Source organism: Gymnodraco acuticeps, unplaced genomic scaffold (assembly GCF_902827175.1).
Source record: "Gymnodraco acuticeps unplaced genomic scaffold, fGymAcu1.1, whole genome shotgun sequence".
Taxonomy (NCBI): Eukaryota; Metazoa; Chordata; class Actinopteri; order Perciformes; family Bathydraconidae; genus Gymnodraco; species Gymnodraco acuticeps.
Genome location: NW_022990510.1, coordinates 909,115 through 932,165, shown reverse-complemented (window position 1 = coordinate 932,165; position 23,051 = coordinate 909,115). Strand labels below are relative to the sequence as shown.

Genomic DNA, 23,051 nt, shown 5'->3' with positions numbered 1-23,051 from the left:
TATCAGCTGCTTGTGTGACAGTCAGACAGTGAATACTTTCCAGCGGCCACTGCCGTGAGTTAACGGAGAATAAACTCTGCCGTGAGATAAAAGTAAACTAAACTCCGGTGGTCGGTAAATGCCGCTGAACCACATTAATAAACAATGAACCACTGCACTCTGGAGAAAAGTACAAGGGTTGAGAAGTAGTTATTTAATTTAATCTGGCTTTGTACGATTAAAAGCAACACGATCATCGACCCGACGCAGTCCCCTAGAGAGAGCCGAAGTCCCTCCCTTTCCGGTGGACCTCCATGGGACCTTATTTCGGAAAAAATATGTAATTATCTTTCGATCCCGTTTTAATTGTGCCATGAATTACACATATGATGTTTGTTAATTTAAAAGATAATTTTGCAAGTCAAGAAAAATAAGTTTGTCGTAAAACTGTGTAAACACTTATTTTTGTGTGAAACCGCTCAATGAACTACATCTCTGGTCTCGCACAACACACGTCACCATCACCAGAATGAGGCGAAAAGTATTAAACAAGGTGGAAATCATTACAGAGTGCTCCGGGCTCAATTCCTACCACCATGTGATATACGTACCACGACAGCCAGTCAGGAAAAGAGCGCCGACTGTAAGAATGTTACAGTATTTAAACACATTCTGTGGGAGTTGTGTCGGTTGCTCCTCCCTAGCTATTTGTTATTGGTGATTTCACTTCTGGACGACCTAGCCAGTGAGTTGGCAGTTCTCCATTGGCCAGTTTGACTTCTGAGCGAACCCTAGACCGTGAGCTGGTAGTTCTCCATTGGCCAGTCTCACTTCTAGGCGGGACCCTAGGCAATGAGTCAGCAGTTGTTAACTCCATCTGTTTTGCCCCCTCTCCTTACAGTGTGTGTGTGTGTGTGTGTGTGTCTCTATGTCCCTCTTGCCCTCAGGCAGTCCCACAGTCATGCTTTGGAGTCATGACAGAACACACACTCAATCAATCAATCAACAACTTTATTAATTTATTTATTAAGGGGCAATTGGTTATGAGCAGCAGCTTATGTCATGTACACAGGCAGGAACATACAAGAAAAGAAAAAAACACACAGATACACCCGGGAGCACAGATGTGAATAATTCTAATTTACACTATAAATAGTTCAAAGTATCACAATAATAAATAAATAAATAATCAAGTTAAAAGCCTTTTCAAGAATTTAAAAGTTTGAGTGCAGAAGGGATGAATGATTTAGAAAAGCGATTAGTCCTTTGATCAGGTAGAGCATATCTACGCCCTGATGGCAACAGACGAAATTCATGTGAAAGTACATGACCTGGAGAGTTCAGAATGCTCTCTGCTTTCCGCAGAATCTGTTGGTTACAGAAGGAATTTAAGTCTCTCTGTTTCACGCCGATGATCTTGGAGCAGGTTTTAACAATGCTATTCAGGCTGTTCCTGTCTTTCAGTGTAAGGCTATGGAACCAGCAGATAAAAGAAAAACAAATAAGGCTCTCAATGAATGCTTGGTAAAAACAACAAAGAATGAAAGGCCTGACAGAGAAAGAGTTCAGTTTGCGAAGAAGGTGCATTCTCTGTTGACCCCGCTTCACAATACACTCAGTATTCACATCAAATTTGAGGTGGTCATCGAAAATGGTGCCCAAGTATTTGTATGATGTGACAATTTCTACCTTGTCATTGTGTATGATGCACTCCTTAGGAACATCCTTGTGACGTCTAAAATCAATGATCAATTCCTGGGTTTTGGAGACATTTAAATCCAGAAAACTGTCAGTTTAAAATGACATAATAGGCTCTCTACCAGGAGATGCAGCTGCATTGTGTTAAATGCTGAAGAAAAGTCAGCAAACAAAAGCCTGGCATGGGCTTGTGGCTTTTTAAGGTGTTTGTGGAGGGTGTGCAGTATAAAAAGCTTTGCATCCTCTAAGCCTCCCTGCCTGATACGCAAATTGTAGTGGATCAAGTTCACCACCTATTACTGACATGACCTTTAAGGCCTTTAACAATTTTTTCAAACATTTTCATTACCAATGACGTTAAAGCCACCGGTCTGAAGTCATTTAGGACTTTAGGATGAGGCTTCTTCGGGATGGGAATTACAGTTGAGGATTTCCACATATCAGGAATTTGGCTATTCTGAAGTGACAGTTGGAAGATATGCTGGAAAACACCACAGAGTTTGCTAGCACAATACTGGAGTGTACGCCCACAAATATGGTCAGGACCTGGGGCCTTCCTAATATTGACTCGTTTTAAGAGATTCCTAACATCATCCTGTTCAATGACTATGTCTGAGATAGGTGAGAGAGACTCTCTAAGGGTTGAGGTGTTTATGGAGAAATCATTTTTCTCGAATCGAGAATAAAAAATGTTAAAAGCATTGGGGAGGTCTGCCTCATTTGTTCCCTCAATGTTAATTGTATTCCTAGCCCTGTCATTGTTGTTACCCTGGGAGATGGAGGACATTGATTTGATTCCCCTCCAGGGTTCCCGAAGATCTCCACTGCTGTATTTGAGTTCCACCTTATAAGCTATTTTAGATTTTCTTATCTCATTTCTTAATTCTCTGTTAATTTATTTTTTGTCCTGACTATTTCCAGTATAAAATATACGTTTCTTTCTATTTATAACACTCTTTAGTTCCTTCATGACCCACGGCTTATTATTAGGGAAGACGGTAATGTCTTTACAAGGAATGTTAGACTCCACACAAAATGATATGTAGGATGAGACAGTTGACGTCAGTTCATTGAGATCAGAGCATGAGCTATAAAACACATCCCAATCCGTGCAGTCCAAACATGCCTGTAAGGTGGCAATGCTTTCCTCTGTCCAACATTTCACAGTTTTTTTTGTGCACACTTGTTTCCTGCAGATGGGTTTGATCGGCACCAGAAGAACGCTCGTGTGGTATGAAGCTCCAAAAGGGGGCATGGTCAGGGACTTGAACGCACCAGGCACCGTGCCGTAACATAAGTCAATAGTGGATTTATTTAAAGTTGTAGGACACTCATTCCCCTTTAACGCACACACATCTGTTTCAGCCAACTACTCCAAAATGTTGTGGCAATTTAGTACTCATCATATGAAAGAATAAAACAGAGAGAAATCAATAAAACACAAACACAGATATAGTTGAGCAGTAATTACACAGCATATAGCCACTGAAATGAACACATACATATTTGATCATGCAGCTTATCACACAAATGTCACCTGCTTTCCTCTCTGAAAGCTATGCTTGTATAGGTTTTAAACGTCCGTATTATTTTGGTTGCGTTTCCACTTGGCGTTGTTCCGGCTAGCAGGTACTATTTCACAATTTTTCTGGCCCCATAAAATCGAGGTTCTTTCCGGGCCAACAACCAGGCTGAGTCGGGATTGAGTATGCTAAACTAGAGAGAGAATCACTGGCAAGGGGGCTAGAACTACAACAAAATGAACATATTTGACCGTGTTTTAATTGTAATTCACGTTTGTTTTGACAAGACTACAGACAGACGGCAGGCGAAACACCTTTTAAAAAGCGTGTTTTCTAAATGGAGATCGGCTAAGCTAACGTAGTATATGCTCTGACCGTCCACACTCACAACAACGGCCTACAGACATAAATAAAGCAGCGACTGTATTCGCCATGACACAGGCAGTCTGTGGTTTGTACTTGTTTCACTTTTGTCTAGTTTCTGAACAGATATGAGGAGCTGTGAGCTTGAGTGCTATCAACTAACGGCTGATGTTGTTTTTCTGTGGTTCTCATTGAAGATGATGTCACGGCTCCGCCTACACTGCGTTACTATAGTTACTGCCCCAGCTACTAAACTGTAATGGAAACGCAGCATAAAGTGAGCCACAAGGCCTAGCCATACCGAGCGAGGCCCTGTAGTAGATATGCGCCATTAGACAAAGTCTCTTGGCAACACGACATCCAATCATCATTCAGCCGGCCGGTGAAGGTCCCTCCCTACTCTAGTCGCTATCCTACGTAATTTGTTTTGCTAAAGTTTCTACAATAGATAGTGGAATCCTCCATTACACTGATTCCCAGTTATGCGTAGGAGCTCACACACACTGTCCAAGGCCAGGGCGATCTCTTGTTCTCAATAACTCTTTGTCTTCTACAGTGTCTGCACCTGACTTTTGCAACATTTCTAATACAAGCTAAAACTTTCTTCTATGACTATTCCCTTCGTGTCGTATCCAACCCATCAGAACCTGGGATTGGTGATTGTGTCTATTTATAGTATAGTCATAGCAACATCTCATGAGCAGTGTTGGGCAAGTTACTTCCAAAATGTAATACATTAGATATGACTTATTACTGTCTTTTTTAAGTAATAAGTTACATTACAATATTACTCTCTCTGAAATGTAATGAGTTACACTACTTTTATATTACTTTTGAGTTACTTTCCCCAAAATAACAGCAAAATAATGGCAAGGTATTTTAAATGCTAAAATGTAGTTTAGTGCAGCAACTGTGTAGGCCTTTAAGGTGGTGTTTACACGAGAACGCAAACGGTTGTATCCGCTACTTTTCTCTTTCGTATAGCCCGTTCGTTTACACAAGGCCGTTGTCACTACCCGATCTGCCGCCCTGCCCGCAGCTGTATGACAGCTAACATACTGAATACATATTTACTGTGAATGTATGCAAAAATGTATGGCATATAGCTGTCTAACAGAAGTTAAATCCATTCCTCACTTATTCTGACAATGTACTTAACCCCAAATAAAATAACCCAATACAAAGAGTTGTTAAATAATAGTGAAGTCACATTGTAATAACAATAACTCATCTCTCTCGAGTTTTCTTTTTGTGTTTTGCCAAAAGCCACTGTGTCAAGTGTCCTACTTGAGTTGCCGTACGGAGTTGTCCAATATGGCGGACCATCTCGCACATGCACACTGCAAATAGGGCAGGGCGGCAGATCGGGTAGTGACAGCCGTAACGGAAACGCAGAAACGGACCACGCAAACGATAACGGGTCCCAAGGTGGATAGATCTGCAAACGGAACGCTCTGGGGGGCCAAACGGCTCTGTTTGTACGCCCTATACGATCATTTTGGTATTCACCAAGATGTTACAACGATGAAGCCATAGCCCCACCTCTCCCCACAGCTCACTACTGTAGCATGGTCAGTAGCTACTATCAGTAGCTACTGACCATGCTACAGCAGTGAGCTACTGTCAGTAGCTACTGCTACTGCTACTGACCATGCTACAGTAGTGAGCTACTGTCAGTAGCTACTGCTACTGCTACTGACCATACTACAGCAGTGAGCTACTGTCAGTAGCTACTGCTACTGCTACTGACCATGCTACAGCAGTGAGCTACTGTCAGTAGCTACTGCTACTGCTACTGACCATGCTACAGCAGTGAGCTACTGTCAGTAACTACTGCTACTGCTACACCCCAGCGCGTGCACTACGCTCTGCATCAGCCAAACGACTCGCTGCGCCCTCGCTGCGCCCTCGCTGGGCCCTCGCTGCGAGGGGGACCCAAGTTCCCATCGGCAAAAACACATGGGTTTGCTGTCCTGGCTCCAAGATGGTGGAATGAGCTCCCCATTGACATCAGGACGGCAGATAGCTTGCACATCTTCCGGCGCAAACTGAAAACTCATCTCTTTCGACTCCACTTCGAGCGTTAGAACTATTAACGAAGCACTTTTATACTAATAAAGGACTGGCTTACCTAAAGTAAGTTGAGTAGCACTTGAAATGTTTGGCTCTATGAAACCTGATGTACTTATATGATTCTGTTTTCTTCAAGGTTGTGTCTTCCTGGTCGAATGTACTTATTGTAAGTCGCTTTGGACAAAAGCGTCAGCTAAATGCAATGTAATGTAATGTAATGACCATGCTACAGCAGTGAGCTACTGTCAGTAACTACTGCTACTGCTACTGACCATACTACAGATGTTAGTGCAAAATCTACAGCTCCTCTACCGCAACCATCAGTAACAACTGGACACGGAGAACTACATGAACTACATGTTGCTAAATCCACCGCGGGGCATAAACAGAAGGGCAACCATGCTCGGGGGTCTTCTTCGCTGCTTTTGGTGTATTTTGTGGCAGGAGTACAGCTCCACTTACAGGCCCGGCATATGTACTACAGCTGTCTCCAGCGCTCCCGAGCGGTCTCGTGTGAACGGAAGACTTTTTTTATATCGTATTCGGTTCGTTTGCATTTCGTATGCGTTTGCGTGTAAATGGGGTCTAAGGCTACTAACAACTTTTATTACAAGGCTTAGTTGAATACTCGATTCTGATTGGTCAATTCCGTTGCTAAGGAGGATCAAGAAAGATAAAGTAAAAGAGGGTAAAAGACGGAGCGCTGGACGTCAGATAAATGAACAGAAGAAGACAGACAAGAAATAAACACTAACAGGAACACAGTATAGGCTCTGCAGTGTTTAAGGACTTGTTAGTGGATCAGAAACTGTGAACAGAGCTGGACAGTGCTGCCGTGAAGTTGTTGTTGTCGCAGTTCCAGCCGTTGGTGCGCCGTGGAACGGAGTTTGTTTTTTTCTCAGCGGAAGAAATACGATAATTTTAAGTCAATAAAATCATTTCAATTAATATTGGGAGTCGATTGCTTAGTTTGTTTAGTATCTGGTCATGTAATAAGCGGGATAATGTGCAGCGACTTGGTCATTATAGGGGAAAAGAACACCCTTCAGGCTCATCAAGATCAGCCTGACTGATTACGTAAACACCAGGCTTACTAATCTACCGGCACAATTTTTCTCTGGTGTTGGAATGTCTTGCGATGTTAGTGAATTCTTAAAAAACAAAACACCATTTCATTTCGGGTTAAAATTAGTTGTAACTGGGTTACTGAGAATTGTAACTAATTTCATTAGTAATGCGTTACATTACTTCGTTACAGCAAAAAGTAATACATTACTGTAACTCCGTTTTGTAACGCGTTACACCCAACACTGCTCATGAGCACAATAAGCATAAATAGACTCCACAGCTAACATTAGCTAACAAGGTACACTCCCGTGTTTTGTTTAAGCTACTAGTTTTCTCGTTAAGAACTGCGTGATCGCTGTGTATGCTGTGGATAACATTAGTGTTGACAAGGTACACATAAAACTAGTAGCTAAACCAAAACACGGGAGTGTACCTTGTTAGCTAATGTTAGCTAGCTGACATTAACGTTACACATTACACTCGTTTAACACTCACCTCGGCTCTTATAGAACCGACTAACTCCCCTTTTGTGTATTTGCAGCTCTCAACATGCCCAGACGTGTAATGATTTTCACCTCCTTTAATACTTTTCGCCTCATTCTGAAAGAGGTGAAATGTGCTAAGGTGACGGCCATCTTGGTGTTGGTGACGTGTGTTGTGCGAGACTAGAGATGTAGTTCATTGAGCAGTTTCACACAAAAATAAGTGTTACTTCACAGTTTTATGACACTTTTTTTTTTTTTTGACTTGCAAAATTATCTTTTAAATTGACAAACATCATATGTGTAATTCGTGGCACAATTCAAATGGGATCGAAAGATAATTTCTCTCTCGCCATTGACTACAATACATATTTTTTCCGAAATAAGGTCCCATGGAGGATCACCGGAAAGGAAGAGACTTCGGCTCTCTATTGTTGTTGTTGTTGTTGTGAGCGGCGTTGGCGAGAAAATCAGCGACGTAAACGGTGATGTCATGACGCAGCACCAGTCGGGCTCTGGCTCTGGGAGGTAGAAACACAACTGGGGCTAAAAAGAAGAACCGGTTCTGAACCAGAAGAGCACAAGCACAGAGCTAGAACTTGAACTGGTTTGGTGGAAAAAGGGGCATTAGTGTTTCTGTCTCTGTGGGAGCGTTGCTGCTGGGGAGGGTAACATAGGGATACGCTGCAGGTCTGTTGGGTCAGAGGCTGTTGAGACCTGAACAGCAGCCTGAAGGGAGAGAGATCTGAAGCAGGAAAGAATCTCTAGAATGTGACGGCCGGGCTCAGCTGATTCTGGTTTCAATACCGTCTCTGTTTCATTTTTGATTTCATAATGGCTCCCTTCAGAAGTGAAACGCCCCCTTATGTCCCCAAAGACTTATTCATAATTATACAGAGCATTGGGGTATTTAATAATGTCAGCATTACAGCAGCATCTATAACACTTTAAACTGGTTATTCTGAATTAAACTTTTCACTCACGAGTTAACAGTGTAAATTCCTCTTTAAAATGTTTCTTAATCCCTTTTTAAGACACCTAAATGACTCATTTGAATCTGCCATTACTTATAATATACGATCGTTAACTAAACTACTGTAAAATACACTGTACTCTGCTTCTTACTATAAATTATACTACTCCATATAATTTATATTCTATAGAACTAATCTGAACCACACCTACTGCTCCATAATGTTCTATACTCTGACTGCCTTGACCTTTGCTACTACAGGCCTCTTTTTGAATCTTTAAACGTTTCCCAGGACCATACCATACCATAGTATTCTATATTGTACGTAAGAGATATGCAGTTGGTCAATACAACAGATTGCTGCACATTACTCTGCTTATTACATGGCTTCCTATTTAAATCAATAATTTTACATAATATATTGATTCAACATGATTTTATTGATTTCAAAACTGTTCCAGTTAGTGTTTAATTTCTGTCTGTCTTCTTCTGCTGTTCCCTTTAGTGTTGACTTCCTGTCTGTCTTCTTCTGTTGATTTCTCTGAATTCCAGCGTGCTGTCTTTACATTTCTTTCCTTCTTTTGTTCTCTTTTTCAGTTTTTCTGGGGACAATTTATCCATCATGAATCTAAAGTTTCATGCAAAAAAAAAAATCCATGGTGTTTTCTGGTGGAGGAATACATTTGTTTTTCTGTTTTTTTTTTTGGCCACAGCTGACGTTATATTGACCGGAATTCTTTCTGCGATTGATATGACTGCACATAGCTCTTTGCTTAGAGTATCCTTAGCAACGGTCTCTTATCCTTAACAACAGTCTGCTATTGAAATAGAACAGACCTCTGGAATGTCCAAATTGACCAATCAGAATTGAGTATTCAGCCAAGCCGTGTATTAATACTTGATACTATACTCTTTTACTTTACACTAAACTTAACTATGCAATTCTTAATGCATAATGTATACTATCCTCTCCTGAGGAATCTATTACAAGGATAAGTGTGATGGGTTGCTTTGTGATGTACAAGCAGAAATAAAAAGTAAGCTGAAGTTAACTTTAAACACATTCTGCCATTCTGTTGGGCCACAGATGTCATGTTTCTCTTCACTGGTGTTTTGTCTACTTTAGGACATCTCCACATGTGAAGACACTCTCCATTCACACAGTCTGAATACAAGCCCACAGCACCCTGCCCTCACCCCCCCCTCTGGCCCTCTGTGCCTGCCTGGATACACGGAGGAGGAACTGATGGCCAACAACAACAACCAACTCAAGGTAAACTCCTTAGTCTGACCCACTATTATATTTAAATGATGAACCTGTTGAAGCATTTTTCATCCAACACTTTAAAAAAAACAAAAACGTATGTTTTTGTCTGTGTGTGTGTGTGCGTGTGTGTGTGCGTGTGCGTGTGTGTAGTTACCCATCCCAGAGGTGAACGAGGACAGATGCTGGGACACAGAGAAGCAGAAGCCACCAGGACAGACTGTCAATTCAACCGGTGTGTAGCATACAGTTTTCACTCTAAAGTAAAAATGACCACCAGTGAGAACCATACTGTGTTTCACTTTGCATCAGTGTTTGAGAGGAGGCCGCACAAACAGCAGGCTGCTGCTCTGTTCTGACTCTGCTAAAGCTTTTAGAGTGTATAGTAATGAGGGATGAGAGGAGAGAGAGGATGATGGGGAAATAATATGTTTATTGTCTTCAGGGGGGGTGAGGCCAGGGGGTAATATCCTTTTAACACCAGGAAGCCTCATGGCTTATGGGAAATGCGGTCCTAATTGGGAGAAATGCTGTGCTTATAGCTCCAGCGGCGTGAGATTGAACAGCTTGTAAAAGGTAGATTATGTTTCTAATGATACGTATAATGATGGGTTAGAGATACAAAGTTGTTTTCTGCGAAGACGTATTACTCATCAGGCAAATAGAAAACCAAATGAAAATATTGTAATAAATAAAATACAAAATACCAGATAATAAAACATTAATTTTTTTAACAAAACAGTAAAAAGGTGCAATAAAAAGATAATAAACATAAATGAAAATAAAATAATACAAGTTAAATGAAGATGTGTAAAATGTCCAAATAAAAGATAAAATACAAATAAATAAAAATATTGTACGGATAAAATCTCCTCAAAGTAGAGAATGTAAAGCTGCTGCTGGTTGTGATGGTGTGTGTGAGCAGGTGTTCACCCGTACTGGATCGGAGATCTGGACAGCATCATCATGAAGAGCCCAGAGCTTTATTCCACTCATCCCCATGGCAACGGGAGTTTATATGGAAACAGGAAGTCCCTGTCCCAGCAGCTGGAGTTCTCTCACACCACTACACAAGTATTTGATTTATTTTCTCAATATTATTAACCCAATGCATTAAAGGTCACCTGGTAAAGGTCACCTGGTGACCACCACACATTTTCATTAATCTAATAATGAGCACAAAAAACTGCACTTCTGCACCAGACTCCCACAGGCCATAAGACTGTTAAACACCTGAACTTTGAAACAACATCCATAACATTCATCTGGCTGCAACTTACACATGTTTTATCTAATACATCATATTCCAATAACTTGTATATAGACTCTTATTGCACTATTTCATTATTTCACTATATTTTTCTGTGTATCTGTTTTATTGTGTTGCACTGTTGGAGGAGCCTGTGACCTAAGATCTTCATCGGCATAACTACACTGTAGCTATGTTCGTATGACCAATAAAAGCCTTGAACCTTGAACTTGAACCTTGAGAGTGAGTCACATTAAAGGGGCCCAGCAGCACTGTTTCCTCTGGGGCCCCTGCCATGAGTAGAGCAGGAAACCCTTTCTATATGTTACTACTGTACTTACTGGTAGTACAGTTAATAATTCATTACATAATGCCCTGCTCTCTGTGTGTGTGTGTGTGTGTGTGTGTGTGTGTGTGTGTGTGTGTGTGTGTGTGTGTGTGTGTGTGTGTGTGTGTGTGTGTGTGTGTGTGTGTGTCCAGCCTGTGCGCCCCTCCCGCTCCCTCAGCTCTGCTCAGCTGGTTCACTCCTGCAGTAACGTGCAGGCGTTCATCATCTGTAACGTGGTGCTGATGAAGGGCCACGGAAAGGTACGACATGTAACGGAATTTACAGTTACATAAAAAAAAGTCAGAATCAGATGTTACTTAGGTAATCCCAGAGTTAAGGAAAGTAATCAGATTACATTATTTGTATATTGTGATAGCTCCACTGATACACTTTTGAGTCTGAGTATGTTGAATAATAGCTGTTGTTCTGACGCAGGGCCTGGGCTTCAGCATCGTGGGGGGCCGGGACAGCATGTATGGACCGATGGGGATCTATGTGAAGACCATCTTCCCTGGGGGGGCAGCAGCTGCTGATGGAAGACTGCAGGAGGGTGAGGACCACACACTGTGCATGGAGCTCACGCACACACTTTACTGTTATAGTAAACAGCATTTTTTTTATTGTATGTGTGTGTGTGCGTGTGTGTGTATGTGTGTGTGCGTGTGTGTGCGTGTGTGTGTGTGTGTGTGTGTATGTGTGTGCGTGTGTGTGGTGTATGTGTGTGTGCGTGTGTGTGCGTGTGTGTGTGTGTGTGTATGTGTGTGTGTTGTGTGTGTGTGTGTGTATGTGTGTGTGCGTGTGTGTGTGTTGTGTGTGTGTGTATGTGTGTTGTGTGTGTGTGCGTGTGTGTGCGTGTGTGTTGTGTTTGCGTGTGTGTGTGTGTGTGTGTGTGCGTGTGTGTTTGTGTGTGTGCGTGCGTGTGTGCGTGTATGCGTGTGTGTGTATGTGTATGTGTGTGTGTGCGTGTGTGTGCGTGTGTGCGTGTATGTGTGTGTGTGTGTGTGTGCATGTGTGTGTGTGCATGTCTGTGTGTGTGTGCGTGTGTGTGTGTGTGTGTGTGTGTTTTGTGTGTGTGTGTGGTGTGCGTGTGTGTGCGTGTGTGTGTGCGTGTGTGTTGTGTGTGTGTGTGCGTGCGTGTGTGTGTGTGTGTGTGTGTGTGCGTGCGTGTGTGCGTGTATGCGTGTGTGTGTATGTGTATGTGTGTGTGTGCGTGTGTGTGCGTGTGTGCGTGTATGTGTGTGTGTGTGTGTGCATGTGTGTGTGTGTGCATGTCTGTGTGTGTGTGTGCGTGTGTGTGTGTGTGTGTGTGCGTGTATGTGTGTGCGTGTGTGTGCGTGTGTGTGCGTGTATGTGTGTGTGTGTTTGCGTGTGTGCGTGTATGTGTGTGCGTGTATGTGTGTGCGTGTGTGTGTGCGTGTGTGTGCGTGTATGTGTGTGTGTGTGCGTGTGCGCGTGTATGTGTGTGCGTGTGTGTGTGTGCGTTTGTGTGTGCGCGTGTGTGTGTGCGTGTATGTGTGTGCGTGTGTGTGCGTGTGTGCGTGTATGTGTGTGCGTGTGTGTTTGTGTGTGTGCGTGTGTGTGTGTGTGCGTGTGTGTGTATGTGTGTGCGTGTATGTGCGTGTGTGTGTGTGTGCGTGTATGTGTGTGTGTGTGCGTGTGTGTGCGTGTAGGGGATGAGATCCTGGAGCTGAACGCAGAGTCTCTCCATGGTCTGACTCATGATGAAGCCCTGTACAAGTTCAAAGTAAGCAAACTTCATTATACTGTATGATGATAAAGCAGAGGAGGTTACACACATTTATTTTCAATTTCTTATAAATGAAAGCAACTTGACTATTACTTACGTAAGAGATTGTAGAGCACAGAAGCTCCAATGAAAGGAAACATGTTAAACACACAGTAGAGTAGAAAACGTTCAATGATATATTTTTCTGATGAGGAATAATATTGACTTCTTTAGGAAAACTGGCTTCCTGGGTTGATAATCCCAGACCATTTTGATCTGGAATGTATCAGGAAAATGTTCACTCACAATGTATTTCATTGTGTTTTACTGGTAACAACAGAACTGTAATCTTTCCCTGACAGAAGCCAAAGGGCTGAGGTACTTGTACTTCACTCTACTTTCCACTTCTCCATTTGAATGCTTTTCTTTCTCGTTACTTGCTGAATACTGGGCTCTTTCTGATGGAGCTGTAGTGAGGGGTCTCTTTTGGGGGCTGTGTGGGAAGTTAGTTAGTTTGCCTTAAATCTGTGTGCAACATCCTAACTTCCCCTTACCAACCAAACCAATTAACAACATTAACGCCCGGCCTACATTTCCAAAAGCATTGATGACAAATGTCTCTGCAGCAAATCAAGAAGGGGCTGCTGACCCTGGTGGTGAGGACGAGCCTGCGGGGGGGGGCAGGGTGTGGTCCGGAGGCCCAGCTCTGCAGGTCTCGCTCCCTCAGCTCCAGCTCCGGCCTGGCCCGGGTCAGCGCTGACTACAGCTACCTGAACAGCAGCTGCAGCGACACCCCGAGGGCCCCGGGCGACCGCGTCGTCATGGAGATCATCCTGCACAAAGGTCAGCCAAACAGCAGAGACACCACAACAATCTTTTTGATATATTATTTAAATACCAAAGATCCACTTACAATGACTCAGAATAGGATTTCTTAGATTTCAGAATTTCATCTGATTATACATTTTGTGTTGTAGCTCTAACAGGCTAATCTCTACTGCTTAACATTAGTTTGTTAGAGTGTGCATTACTTTAAATCTCTTTTGATTGAAACAGCCTCCTTTAGTGTTATCATATTAAAGGTTTCTCTGCATGAATCACTTCCCAGAGGCAGGTGTTGGTCTGGGTATCGGGTTGTGCTGTGTTCCATCTGGTGACGGCTGTCCTGGGATCTTCATCCACACCCTCTCTCCTGGATCAGTAGCACACATGGACAGTAGACTCCGGTGAGGAGCATTTACTGCATGCATGGAGAGAGTACCAACATACCTGTTACACATTGTGAATTAAGTGCACTAAGATGTTACATTACATTACATGTCACTTGTTAGACGCTTCTATCCAAAGCGACTTACATACTCAGTACTGTGGGCAATCCCCACAGGAGCACTTTAAGGTGAAGTGTCTCAGGGACAGTGGCGTGCACAGACATTTATAGGGGCAGGTGCTCAAGAGAAAAAAAAGGGGCACCTTCTGAGTCGTTGTGGCGGTCGCGCCGAAATTGTGCGCTCCGAAATTGTGCGCAAAAATTTGCCGGATAATGGCGGATTTTGTTACGTTTCTTTTTGGTTTTTGGTTACTTTATTTCGGGGTTAGGGTTGTGTTATTTAATTCTTATTTTTGCCTGATTTTACTGATTTATTATCAACATTTTTATTATTTTAACATTTATTTTTATTATTCTAAATGACTTAGGGGGGTCCAATCTGAAGCTAGGGGGGGATGAAACCCCCCCCCCCCCCCCCCAGGATTGACGCCCCTGGTGGAACCGCCGGCTGCCTTAGTAGTGTGAGATTTATTAAAGGCACATCTTGTATGTCGTAATTGCATATATATTTATTTCAATAACCATATGCTGTCTGATGCAGATGCCTATCTAAAACAAATCAAATAGTAGGCTTACTAGCTTCTACACGCTAAAGCAACTGTAGTCAGGGATGCAAACTCATCAGGTATGAAAAAGGTGACAAGGATCCGAGCCCCCCGACCCCACGGAATATCGGCTTTAAAATGAGGAATAACAGAGGATGTTAGCAGTCAGAACAACTAAAGCAGCAGGTAATAATAACAGAAACGCCAAAGAGTTACATCTAATAGAAATATATAAAAGCATTTATTTTAATTGTGTAGCAGTCAGTTTATAATTTTGGCAGCACTGTTGAGCATTTTGAAAATGTATTTTCATGCCTCTTAGTATTTTTATAATACTTTTCTACTTTCACTTGAGGAACATTTTGAATGCAGGACTTTTACTGTAACAGAGTATTCCTACACTGTGGTACTTCTACTTTTACTCAAGTACAAGATCTGAGTACTTCTACTTTTATTAAGTACAAGATCTGAGTACTTCTACTAAAGTACAAGATCTGAGTACTTCTACTTTTACTCAAGTACAAGATCTGAGTACTTCTACTACTAACAGCTGTTCACCAGCGGTGCAGTCTGTGCCACAGTGACTCCGCACAGTTAACGAACGCACCGTAGCTAATGTAGCTGACCCTCATCCCGGAGCAGCAGAGTTCAGCCGGCCCGACAGGCAAGAAGACTTGAGCACACAGCTCGCGCTTCATATATTAAAAAATAACACCATGCGCACATAACAGCTCGCGACCGCAGATTATTTCGGCGATTAGATAAAATGTAAATTATATTTGATGCAACTTTAGTTACATTTCCATGACTTTTCCAAAACTTTGGGAAAAATATTGTTTTCCATAACTTTTCCAGGGCCTGGAATTTGCATTTTGAATTTCCATGACTTTTCCAGGTTTTCAATGACCGTACGGTACGAACCCTGTATAGTTTAGTTTGGCATCTGATTTAGGGGATTAAACAATACACTCATTGTATTTGTTACCTGTTGGTTACTGACTTGGTCGTCACTAGGGCACTTTTAATCGTGTTGCTGCGTGCTGCTGCACCACACACCCGCCGTGGCCTGTCTGACTGAGTGACTGACTTAGTGATGTGTCGGTCGCGAACGAGCCGGCTCAAAGAGCCGGCTCTTTTAAGTGAACGACGGGAGCCGGCTCTCGCCCGCGAACGAGCCATTTTTGCGGAGGGATCTAGATCGGCATGAAGGCACATTATGCAATGTGCACATTATCCCGCTTATTACATGGCCACATTCTCAACAAAGTAACGACATGACTCCCAATAGTAATGGAAATGCTTTTATGGATTTAGAAAATGATTTTATTGATTTAAAAAATAGTTTTATGTATTGATTTAAATTGACATGCATCCGCTAAGAAAAGTAGTCCGTTGTTACTGTTTGAACTAACGTAGCAACGGCAGGAACTGCTTCGATAGTGTTTTTGATTACAGATTTGAAAACATCGTTGCTTGCTTTAAAAGTAGCACAATTCATTATGTCAAACCTTGGAAAGTATCTAGATATCCCTGCCCTAATGCTAAAGTAACTGGCAACTGAATATGTGTCGCAGTTTGATGTCTATGTCTGGACCGCTGCGTAAAAAGGAGGGTTTCTGCCCCATTACTTCTCTTCTTACTTCTATAAGAATAAAACACGGAGGACGGAGATCTCTTTTTCTCCCCCTCTTCTGACAGCCCAGCAGCTGATCTCAGAGCACGCTCCCCTCTCCTGCAGGGGGTGTGGTCAGCTGCAGCTCACAGAATCAGCCCCCTGCAAAAACAGCGCTGGATGGAGCAAATAGAGCGAAATGAGGCATGGCTAAAATACAGGATCTTTTTGGTATTTTGAAAAAAAACCTATATTTATATACTTTATATAGGTCGATACAGTAGCCCCTTTTTTTAAATAGTTTTTATAGGTGTTGCTATCTGTTTTGTGTAGTGTGGTTCTACAAGCAAGTCAATGCATTCATTGGGTGGTATCAGAGAGTTGCACGGGTCTGTAAATGCAATGAAAACAATTGGCCACAGCAAATCATTTATATTAAACATGTAATTTTTACTTTTGAATACTTCAGTACAAAGGATGTATTGAATAATTTAAGTGATATATGTGTACAAATATAAATCATTAGTCAAAACAGGGCTACATTTAATTTAATTAAAAGGTATAATAAACTGAAGAGCCGTTTGGGAGCCGAAAGAGCCGGCTCTTCTTGGTGAGCCGAGCCAAATGATCCGGCTCACCAAGAAGAGCCGGAATTCCCATCACTAGACTGACTGTCAGCTCTGCGCGCTGCGCGTTCACGTTGAGAGCAGGGAAGGGAGGGGCTGCAGCCAGGGCACGTACGGGAGTGCCGCGGGCACGCGTGGGGATGTCTGACAAAATTACAACGCGCATTTGGGGCATTGTTGTATATATTAGAAGCTTTTAATCCAGAATTCATCGATGTTACCATGAGCCACATACAGTACACTGTAATTTGTTTTTTAAACTGTAAAAAACGAACTTTCAAAAGGGCACATTGCTGTCCAGAGGGCAAAACGGGCAGGTGCTCAAGCACTACCTAGAGTCTATGTGTGCACGTCTCTGCTCAGGGACACAACGACATGCTGACTGCAGTGGGGTTTGAACCTGTGATCCCCTGATCCCAACACCAACCCACAACCCACTGCACCACACGCCTCCCTATATATAAGACAGGAAGTGTAAAAGGCAGATCTTGGGTCTGTCCTCACTTTGAAAACCCTCTCCCCCCCCCCCCCCCCCCTCTTACCTGCAGGTGTGGGGATGAGATCATGGAGATCAACGACACTGTGGTTTACAGCATGGCGCTGAATGATGTGTACACGGTGCTGAGCCAGTGCTCTCCAGGTCCGGTCCACATCATCATCAGCCGACACCCCGACCCCAAAGTATGCAACGCCAACACCTCATTCCCTACCCGGGTTAGGGTTACGGGCTCACAGGGAGGAGCTGGCCCCTGGGTTCAGCTTGGAGCCTCTGAGTGTTATCTCCATGGCTCCTGACTTTCATCCCAGTGTCCTGGCCTCCTCCCTCAGGCCGAACTCCAACAGAGTGGAATGAATGATGAATGAATGTTTAGGGTCTCTACAACAGGCAGTTCTTGGCTTATGAGGCAAATGATGTAACACCCCTAAACAGAGGTGGGAAGTAACTAAGTACATTTACTCAAGTACTGTACGTACAATTTTGAAATAGTTGTGCTTTACTAGAGTATTTCCATTCCATGCCACTTTGTACTTCTACTCCACTACAGTTCAGAGGTAAATGGTGTACTTTTACTCCACTACATGTATTCATACCTTCAGTTACTTCACAGATCTGGATGAATGATGTGAAATCTAATCAAGTGTTGAATCAGACTTTAGTTCCACCTGGAGTAAATCCACAAGCTACCCTGCAGTATACAAAGTCATTCAGACTAGCTGCACCTTTACCAGCTTTGAGAACACTTTCATGATCAATCATTATAAAACATATTATATATATTATTCTGAAATGGACCAATCTGCACAATCACTACTTTTAGCATGCTAACATCAGCATGCTAACATGCGAACAATCACTTGTTGTTTAGAAGGTATACTTTTATACTTTAACAGTAATACATGCCTTTTTTAATTAATTGATTTCGTATCTGTGTCTAAAAAAAGTCTGAAGTGTGGGTTGTCTGAAATGCTAGAATAAAAAATCCTCAAGTATACTAGATGTGACCATTTTCCTCAAATGTACACACACAAAACGTTGGTGTCGACTTTATTCTGCCGTCATCCTCTGTTAGTCTTTGTCTGGAGTATGGGTTAAGGCTTTTTACCTAATATAATGAAGATATTTTAAAACTCTTATATGATATCCTTTCTTTACCTTGAAAACTATCTTGAACTTGTTTAAGAGCTGCCATTCTGACTCATTCATTAACCCCTTGACAATCTCTTCTTCTGCCCCGTATGGCCCAGGTGTCAGGGCAGCAGCTGAATGATGCTATCGCTCAGGCAGTGGAAAACAGCAAACTGAGGAAGGAGAAGAGCCAGTGGAGTATTGATGGTGACATATTTATTATTATTCATTCCACAGTTACATCTTTGTGTTTTAGGTCTTCTGAATTGTATTACTGAGTAGCATATTGTTAAAGATCCACCGTGAACCTCTGCCCTGTGTTGCTGGCCCCAGGTCTGCGCAGACTGGAGCCCTGCTCTCACAGTCGGCAGAGGTGTGAGCGCTGTCTGGAGAAGACTTTCAGCCAGCTGACAGTTCGACGGACGCAGAAGACCATGACCCGCTCCTGCAGCGACAACACCAGCAGCCCCCACCACAATCAATTCCTCACTATACAGCACCTCCACAACACACACCATCACCCATCCGCCCGCGTGCACAGCCTGGACACACCCCAGGTAAGCAACATGAGCAGGTTGTGTTGAGAAAGTTGAAAATACAGCCTCTTTTGTAGTAGTGTGTGTCATCTGACCCTGTCCCCTCCCTGTTGTGTAGTCTATGAGAGAGACGTGGTCTGACAACAGGCTGTCAGTGCCTGTGTATCCTGATGAAGACTACAACGTCCCCTACAACACTGCTGCTGCACACCTGTCCAATCAGCACGCCCTGGACCTGGCCCTCAGGAGCAACAAGGTACACCATCCATCCAACCATCCATCCATTCATCCATCCAACCATCCATCTATCCTTCCATCCCAAAAGACAAAGCAGGGACTCCAAACTACATATGTATATAATGTTTTTAATAATTGTACTGTAATGTACTCTAATTTAAAGACAAAAAACTCCCAAAACATTATCTAACAAAATGAAGACACCTACTGTCTTCTTGTGTCACACTTTTATTAGATTTGTGCGGCAAAGATGTATATTTGTAGGCCGACACAGAAGTTGGCATTGCAAGGGCTCCCACAACTAAAATGCTATGTATTTATTTTCCATTGGGTTTGGAATATTGCAGAAAATAAGATCTGTAGCAAACACACGTTTATGATACTTAAACATTTGTTCTGCAGTTTAACCACTTTGTGATATTTGAAAGGTAATTGCAATTTCCAGAACTAAAAAGCTAACATAATAAACTGCATTAGTCGCATGGCTACTCAATTCTAAGCTAAAGGACGCTAATGCTAGGTGGGATGAATTTAAGAAGTCTCATTTTGTCACTTCCTAGCAACTGCTGTTTTTTTATGATACAAAGAAGCTTTGGTCAGAGAATAATATGTAAAAAACGTTCTTAAGCCTGGATTAACCACAGAACTTATTTTAGGCTTACCACAAACAAAAACAAACAAAACAACTGTTGACTTCAAGACGAGGGACCTGGAAATGCTAACATGCTATGTCATTTCTGGGTTTTAGGACCACTCTATAAATGTATTACAGCTGTGTGTGTGTGTGTGCGTGCGTGCGTGTGCGTGTGTGGGTGTGTGCATGCGTGTGTGTGTGTGGGTGTGTGTGTATGTGTGCGTGCGTGCGTGTGTGTGGGTGTGTGTGTGTGTGTGTGTGTGTGTGTGTGTGTGTGTAGTCCACCTGCAGGGTGCGTGCTGCTCCTCACCGGCACTGCTGGCCGCAGGATGTGACCAGTGAGGAGGGCTATAACGGAGACTCCAGCGGCTCCAGTGGAGGGTCCCCAGTCAGAGAGGGGGGGCTGGAGTCCTCCTCACACAGCTGTCAGGTACACCACTCATGCTGCCTCTGAACACTGGGAACAGGTTTATTAAGGTAGCTGTGAAGGCCTCTGTTGAATGTATGTACTATTTCCACATAACAGCCAACTTTGCTGGTGCATTGCTACATTATTGGTGCAGTGATCGTTGCAACACGTTAAGCAAAGTTAGGGAAATTAAAATGAATCCAAATGTGCTCCTTTGTACTTCTACTCCTCTACAATTCAGAGGTAATTGGTGTACTTTTACTCCACTACATGTATTTAATACCTTTAGTTACTTCATAGATGTGGATGAATGATGTGAAATATAACCAAGTGTTAAATCAGACTTTAGTTCCACCTGGAGTAAATCCACCAGCTACCCTGCAGTATACAAAGTCATTCAAACTAGCTGCACCTTTACCAGCTTTGAGAACACTTTCATGATCAATCATTATAAAACATATCATATATATTATTCTGAAATGGACCAATCTGCACAATGACTACTTTTACTGTCGCTACTTTCACTATATTTTGATGACAATACTTTTCAACTTTCACTTGAGGAACATTTTGAATGCAGGACTTTTACTGTAACAGAGTATTCCTACACTCTGGTACTTCTACTTTTACTAAAGTACAAGATCTGAGTACTTCTACTTTTACTCAAGTACAATATCTGAGTACTTCTACTTTGACTCAAGTACAAGATCTGAGTACTTCTACTTTTACTCAAGTACAAGATCTGAGTACTTCTACTTTTACTCAAGTACAAGATCTGAGTACTTCTACTTTTACTCAAGTACAAGATCTGAGTACTTTTACTTTTACTCAAGTACAAGATCTGAGTACTTCTACTTTTACTCAAGTACCAGATCTGAGTACTTCTACTTTTACTCAAGTACAAGATCTGAGTACTTCTACTTTTACTCAAGTACAAGATCTGAGTAATTCTACTTTTACTCAAGTACAAGATCTGAGTACTTCTACTTTTACTCAAGTACAAGATCTGAGTACTTCTACTTTTACTCAAGTACCAGATCTGAGTACTTCTACTTTTACTCAAGTACAAGATCTGAGTACTTCTACTTTTACTCAAGTACCACATCTGAGTACTTCTACTTTTACTCAAGTACAAGATCTGAGTACTTTTCTCACCTCTGGTTAGGGAAATGGAACTTATCCAAAAGCGAGCATTACAATGAATACCCAAACATGACCTGGAACCAGAACTTTGTCAGTATCTGTCAGTTGTGTCCGATAGCAGAACTGTTATGTTTTAACACTGTCTGACATTTCTGTGCCAACATGTGTCAAAACATTCATTACAAACGTACCATCCCCCTTCTCTCACCTTCTGTATGTCTGGTCCCTCGAATTGCATTGGCATCCTAATCCTGATTGGAGAGATTATGTGCTGCTCCAATCAGGATTAGGATGCCAACCAGGAAGTGGGATGGGCACATAGTATCCATCTCACACATCCTACTTGGCATGCATAAACCAGGCACTGTCTGTTGGATGTTGCTCCGATACAGTAGCTAATTAGGTTTATCAAACAGTTTGTAATTCAGTGCCCATATATGGATGCCGACTGCTTCTTTCTGAATTAGCTGACCATCTCTTGTAGCCTAATATGCATGTTTTCTTCAATAGACTAACCATGACTAACATGTAACCCTGTCCTCTCCTCTCACTGCCTGCAGTTCTTCAGCGGTGTGTACAAGGCACTGAGAAAGATCCTGAGGTTACTCTTAAGGAACGTATGTGAAGGGATTGCTTCAGTGTTGTGCTGGTGAAAGCATGCTGAACACCTGGTTGTGATTTAACAGTCAGCCTATACTAGTCTACATTACAGACACTTGCTTTAATCACAGCTCAGTGTACTGCTGCACTTTTGTATGATTGGTAAGACATTGTTAGAATCCTTTGTTTACTTCCGTAGTGACATAGTGACATCGCTACGTAACACTCGCGCTTCTATTGGCTAGCTCTCCAACACATTGTACATGATAGACTAAGGGTCGGGACATCTCTCTCTCGGTCAGACCGAGGGTGAAAAGAGGTCAAAATAAAGAGCTTTTTGAATATGAAGGCATGGAGACATGTCCCAGTAGAGACACTACATACTGATATGAAGCTGAACATTAGCAAACAATTTCAATGAATGAAGAAGTACAAATGCATAACATGGTGCTTGCAACACCCATCTTGTGTCTCTGTGTTGCCTGGTATGCATGTTTTTATACATGTCACTATTGGTGTGCATGTCAGCATGAAGGCATGTCATGTGCTCGTATGCAGCTTTAACACTGATGTGTCAAATGGAATATATTACAAGACGTTCTCAGTTTTACTGCTTTACCTCTACTCCTTTGGGACTCCACAGTGTTTATTGAAGCGTTTCACTCACATTTATTTAAATGATCAATTAATTAAAATTGAAGATAAATAAAATACAGTAAATATCAAATATATACATGTATTTTTGCTCCACCTTAATGTAATCTGCCTACTAATTCAGTGAGGTGAATGTAATTTAGTACGAGGACTAGAGAAAAAGTCCATGAGTGGACTATGACAACCTTCCACCAGTACCCACAATCTAATTGGACGAGGGCACCAATGTTAGCATCATGCTTGTTCAGGTTCTGGGCCTGTTACTAAATGGCGCATGGAGAGCAGCAGCAGTGATGTGGATGAGTGTCAGAGCGGAAGCATTATTGCACCTCTTTGTGGTTGATATGAGAGAAACTGTGTGACACAATACTTCCT

At 42.4% G+C, this 23,051-nt stretch overlaps 1 protein-coding gene across 2 annotated transcripts in view; it reads left to right on the top strand.

The window, feature by feature from the left end:
* il16 (interleukin 16) overlaps positions 1–23,051 on the top strand; it is a 54,325-nt gene that overhangs the window by 15,072 nt on the left and 16,202 nt on the right. For both annotated transcript variants that reach the window (XM_034226975.1, XM_034226976.1), the window contains 13 exons: positions 9,286–9,432; positions 9,577–9,658; positions 10,349–10,497; positions 11,153–11,260; positions 11,436–11,550; positions 12,671–12,744; positions 13,353–13,569; positions 13,835–13,952; positions 17,385–17,517; positions 18,583–18,670; positions 18,797–19,020; positions 19,118–19,255; positions 20,151–20,300. In XM_034226975.1, coding sequence (XP_034082866.1) covers positions 9,286–9,432; positions 9,577–9,658; positions 10,349–10,497; positions 11,153–11,260; positions 11,436–11,550; positions 12,671–12,744; positions 13,353–13,569; positions 13,835–13,952; positions 17,385–17,517; positions 18,583–18,670; positions 18,797–19,020; positions 19,118–19,255; positions 20,151–20,300 — 1,743 coding nt within the window. The remainder of the gene's footprint in view (positions 1–9,285; positions 9,433–9,576; positions 9,659–10,348; positions 10,498–11,152; positions 11,261–11,435; positions 11,551–12,670; positions 12,745–13,352; positions 13,570–13,834; positions 13,953–17,384; positions 17,518–18,582; positions 18,671–18,796; positions 19,021–19,117; positions 19,256–20,150; positions 20,301–23,051) is intronic.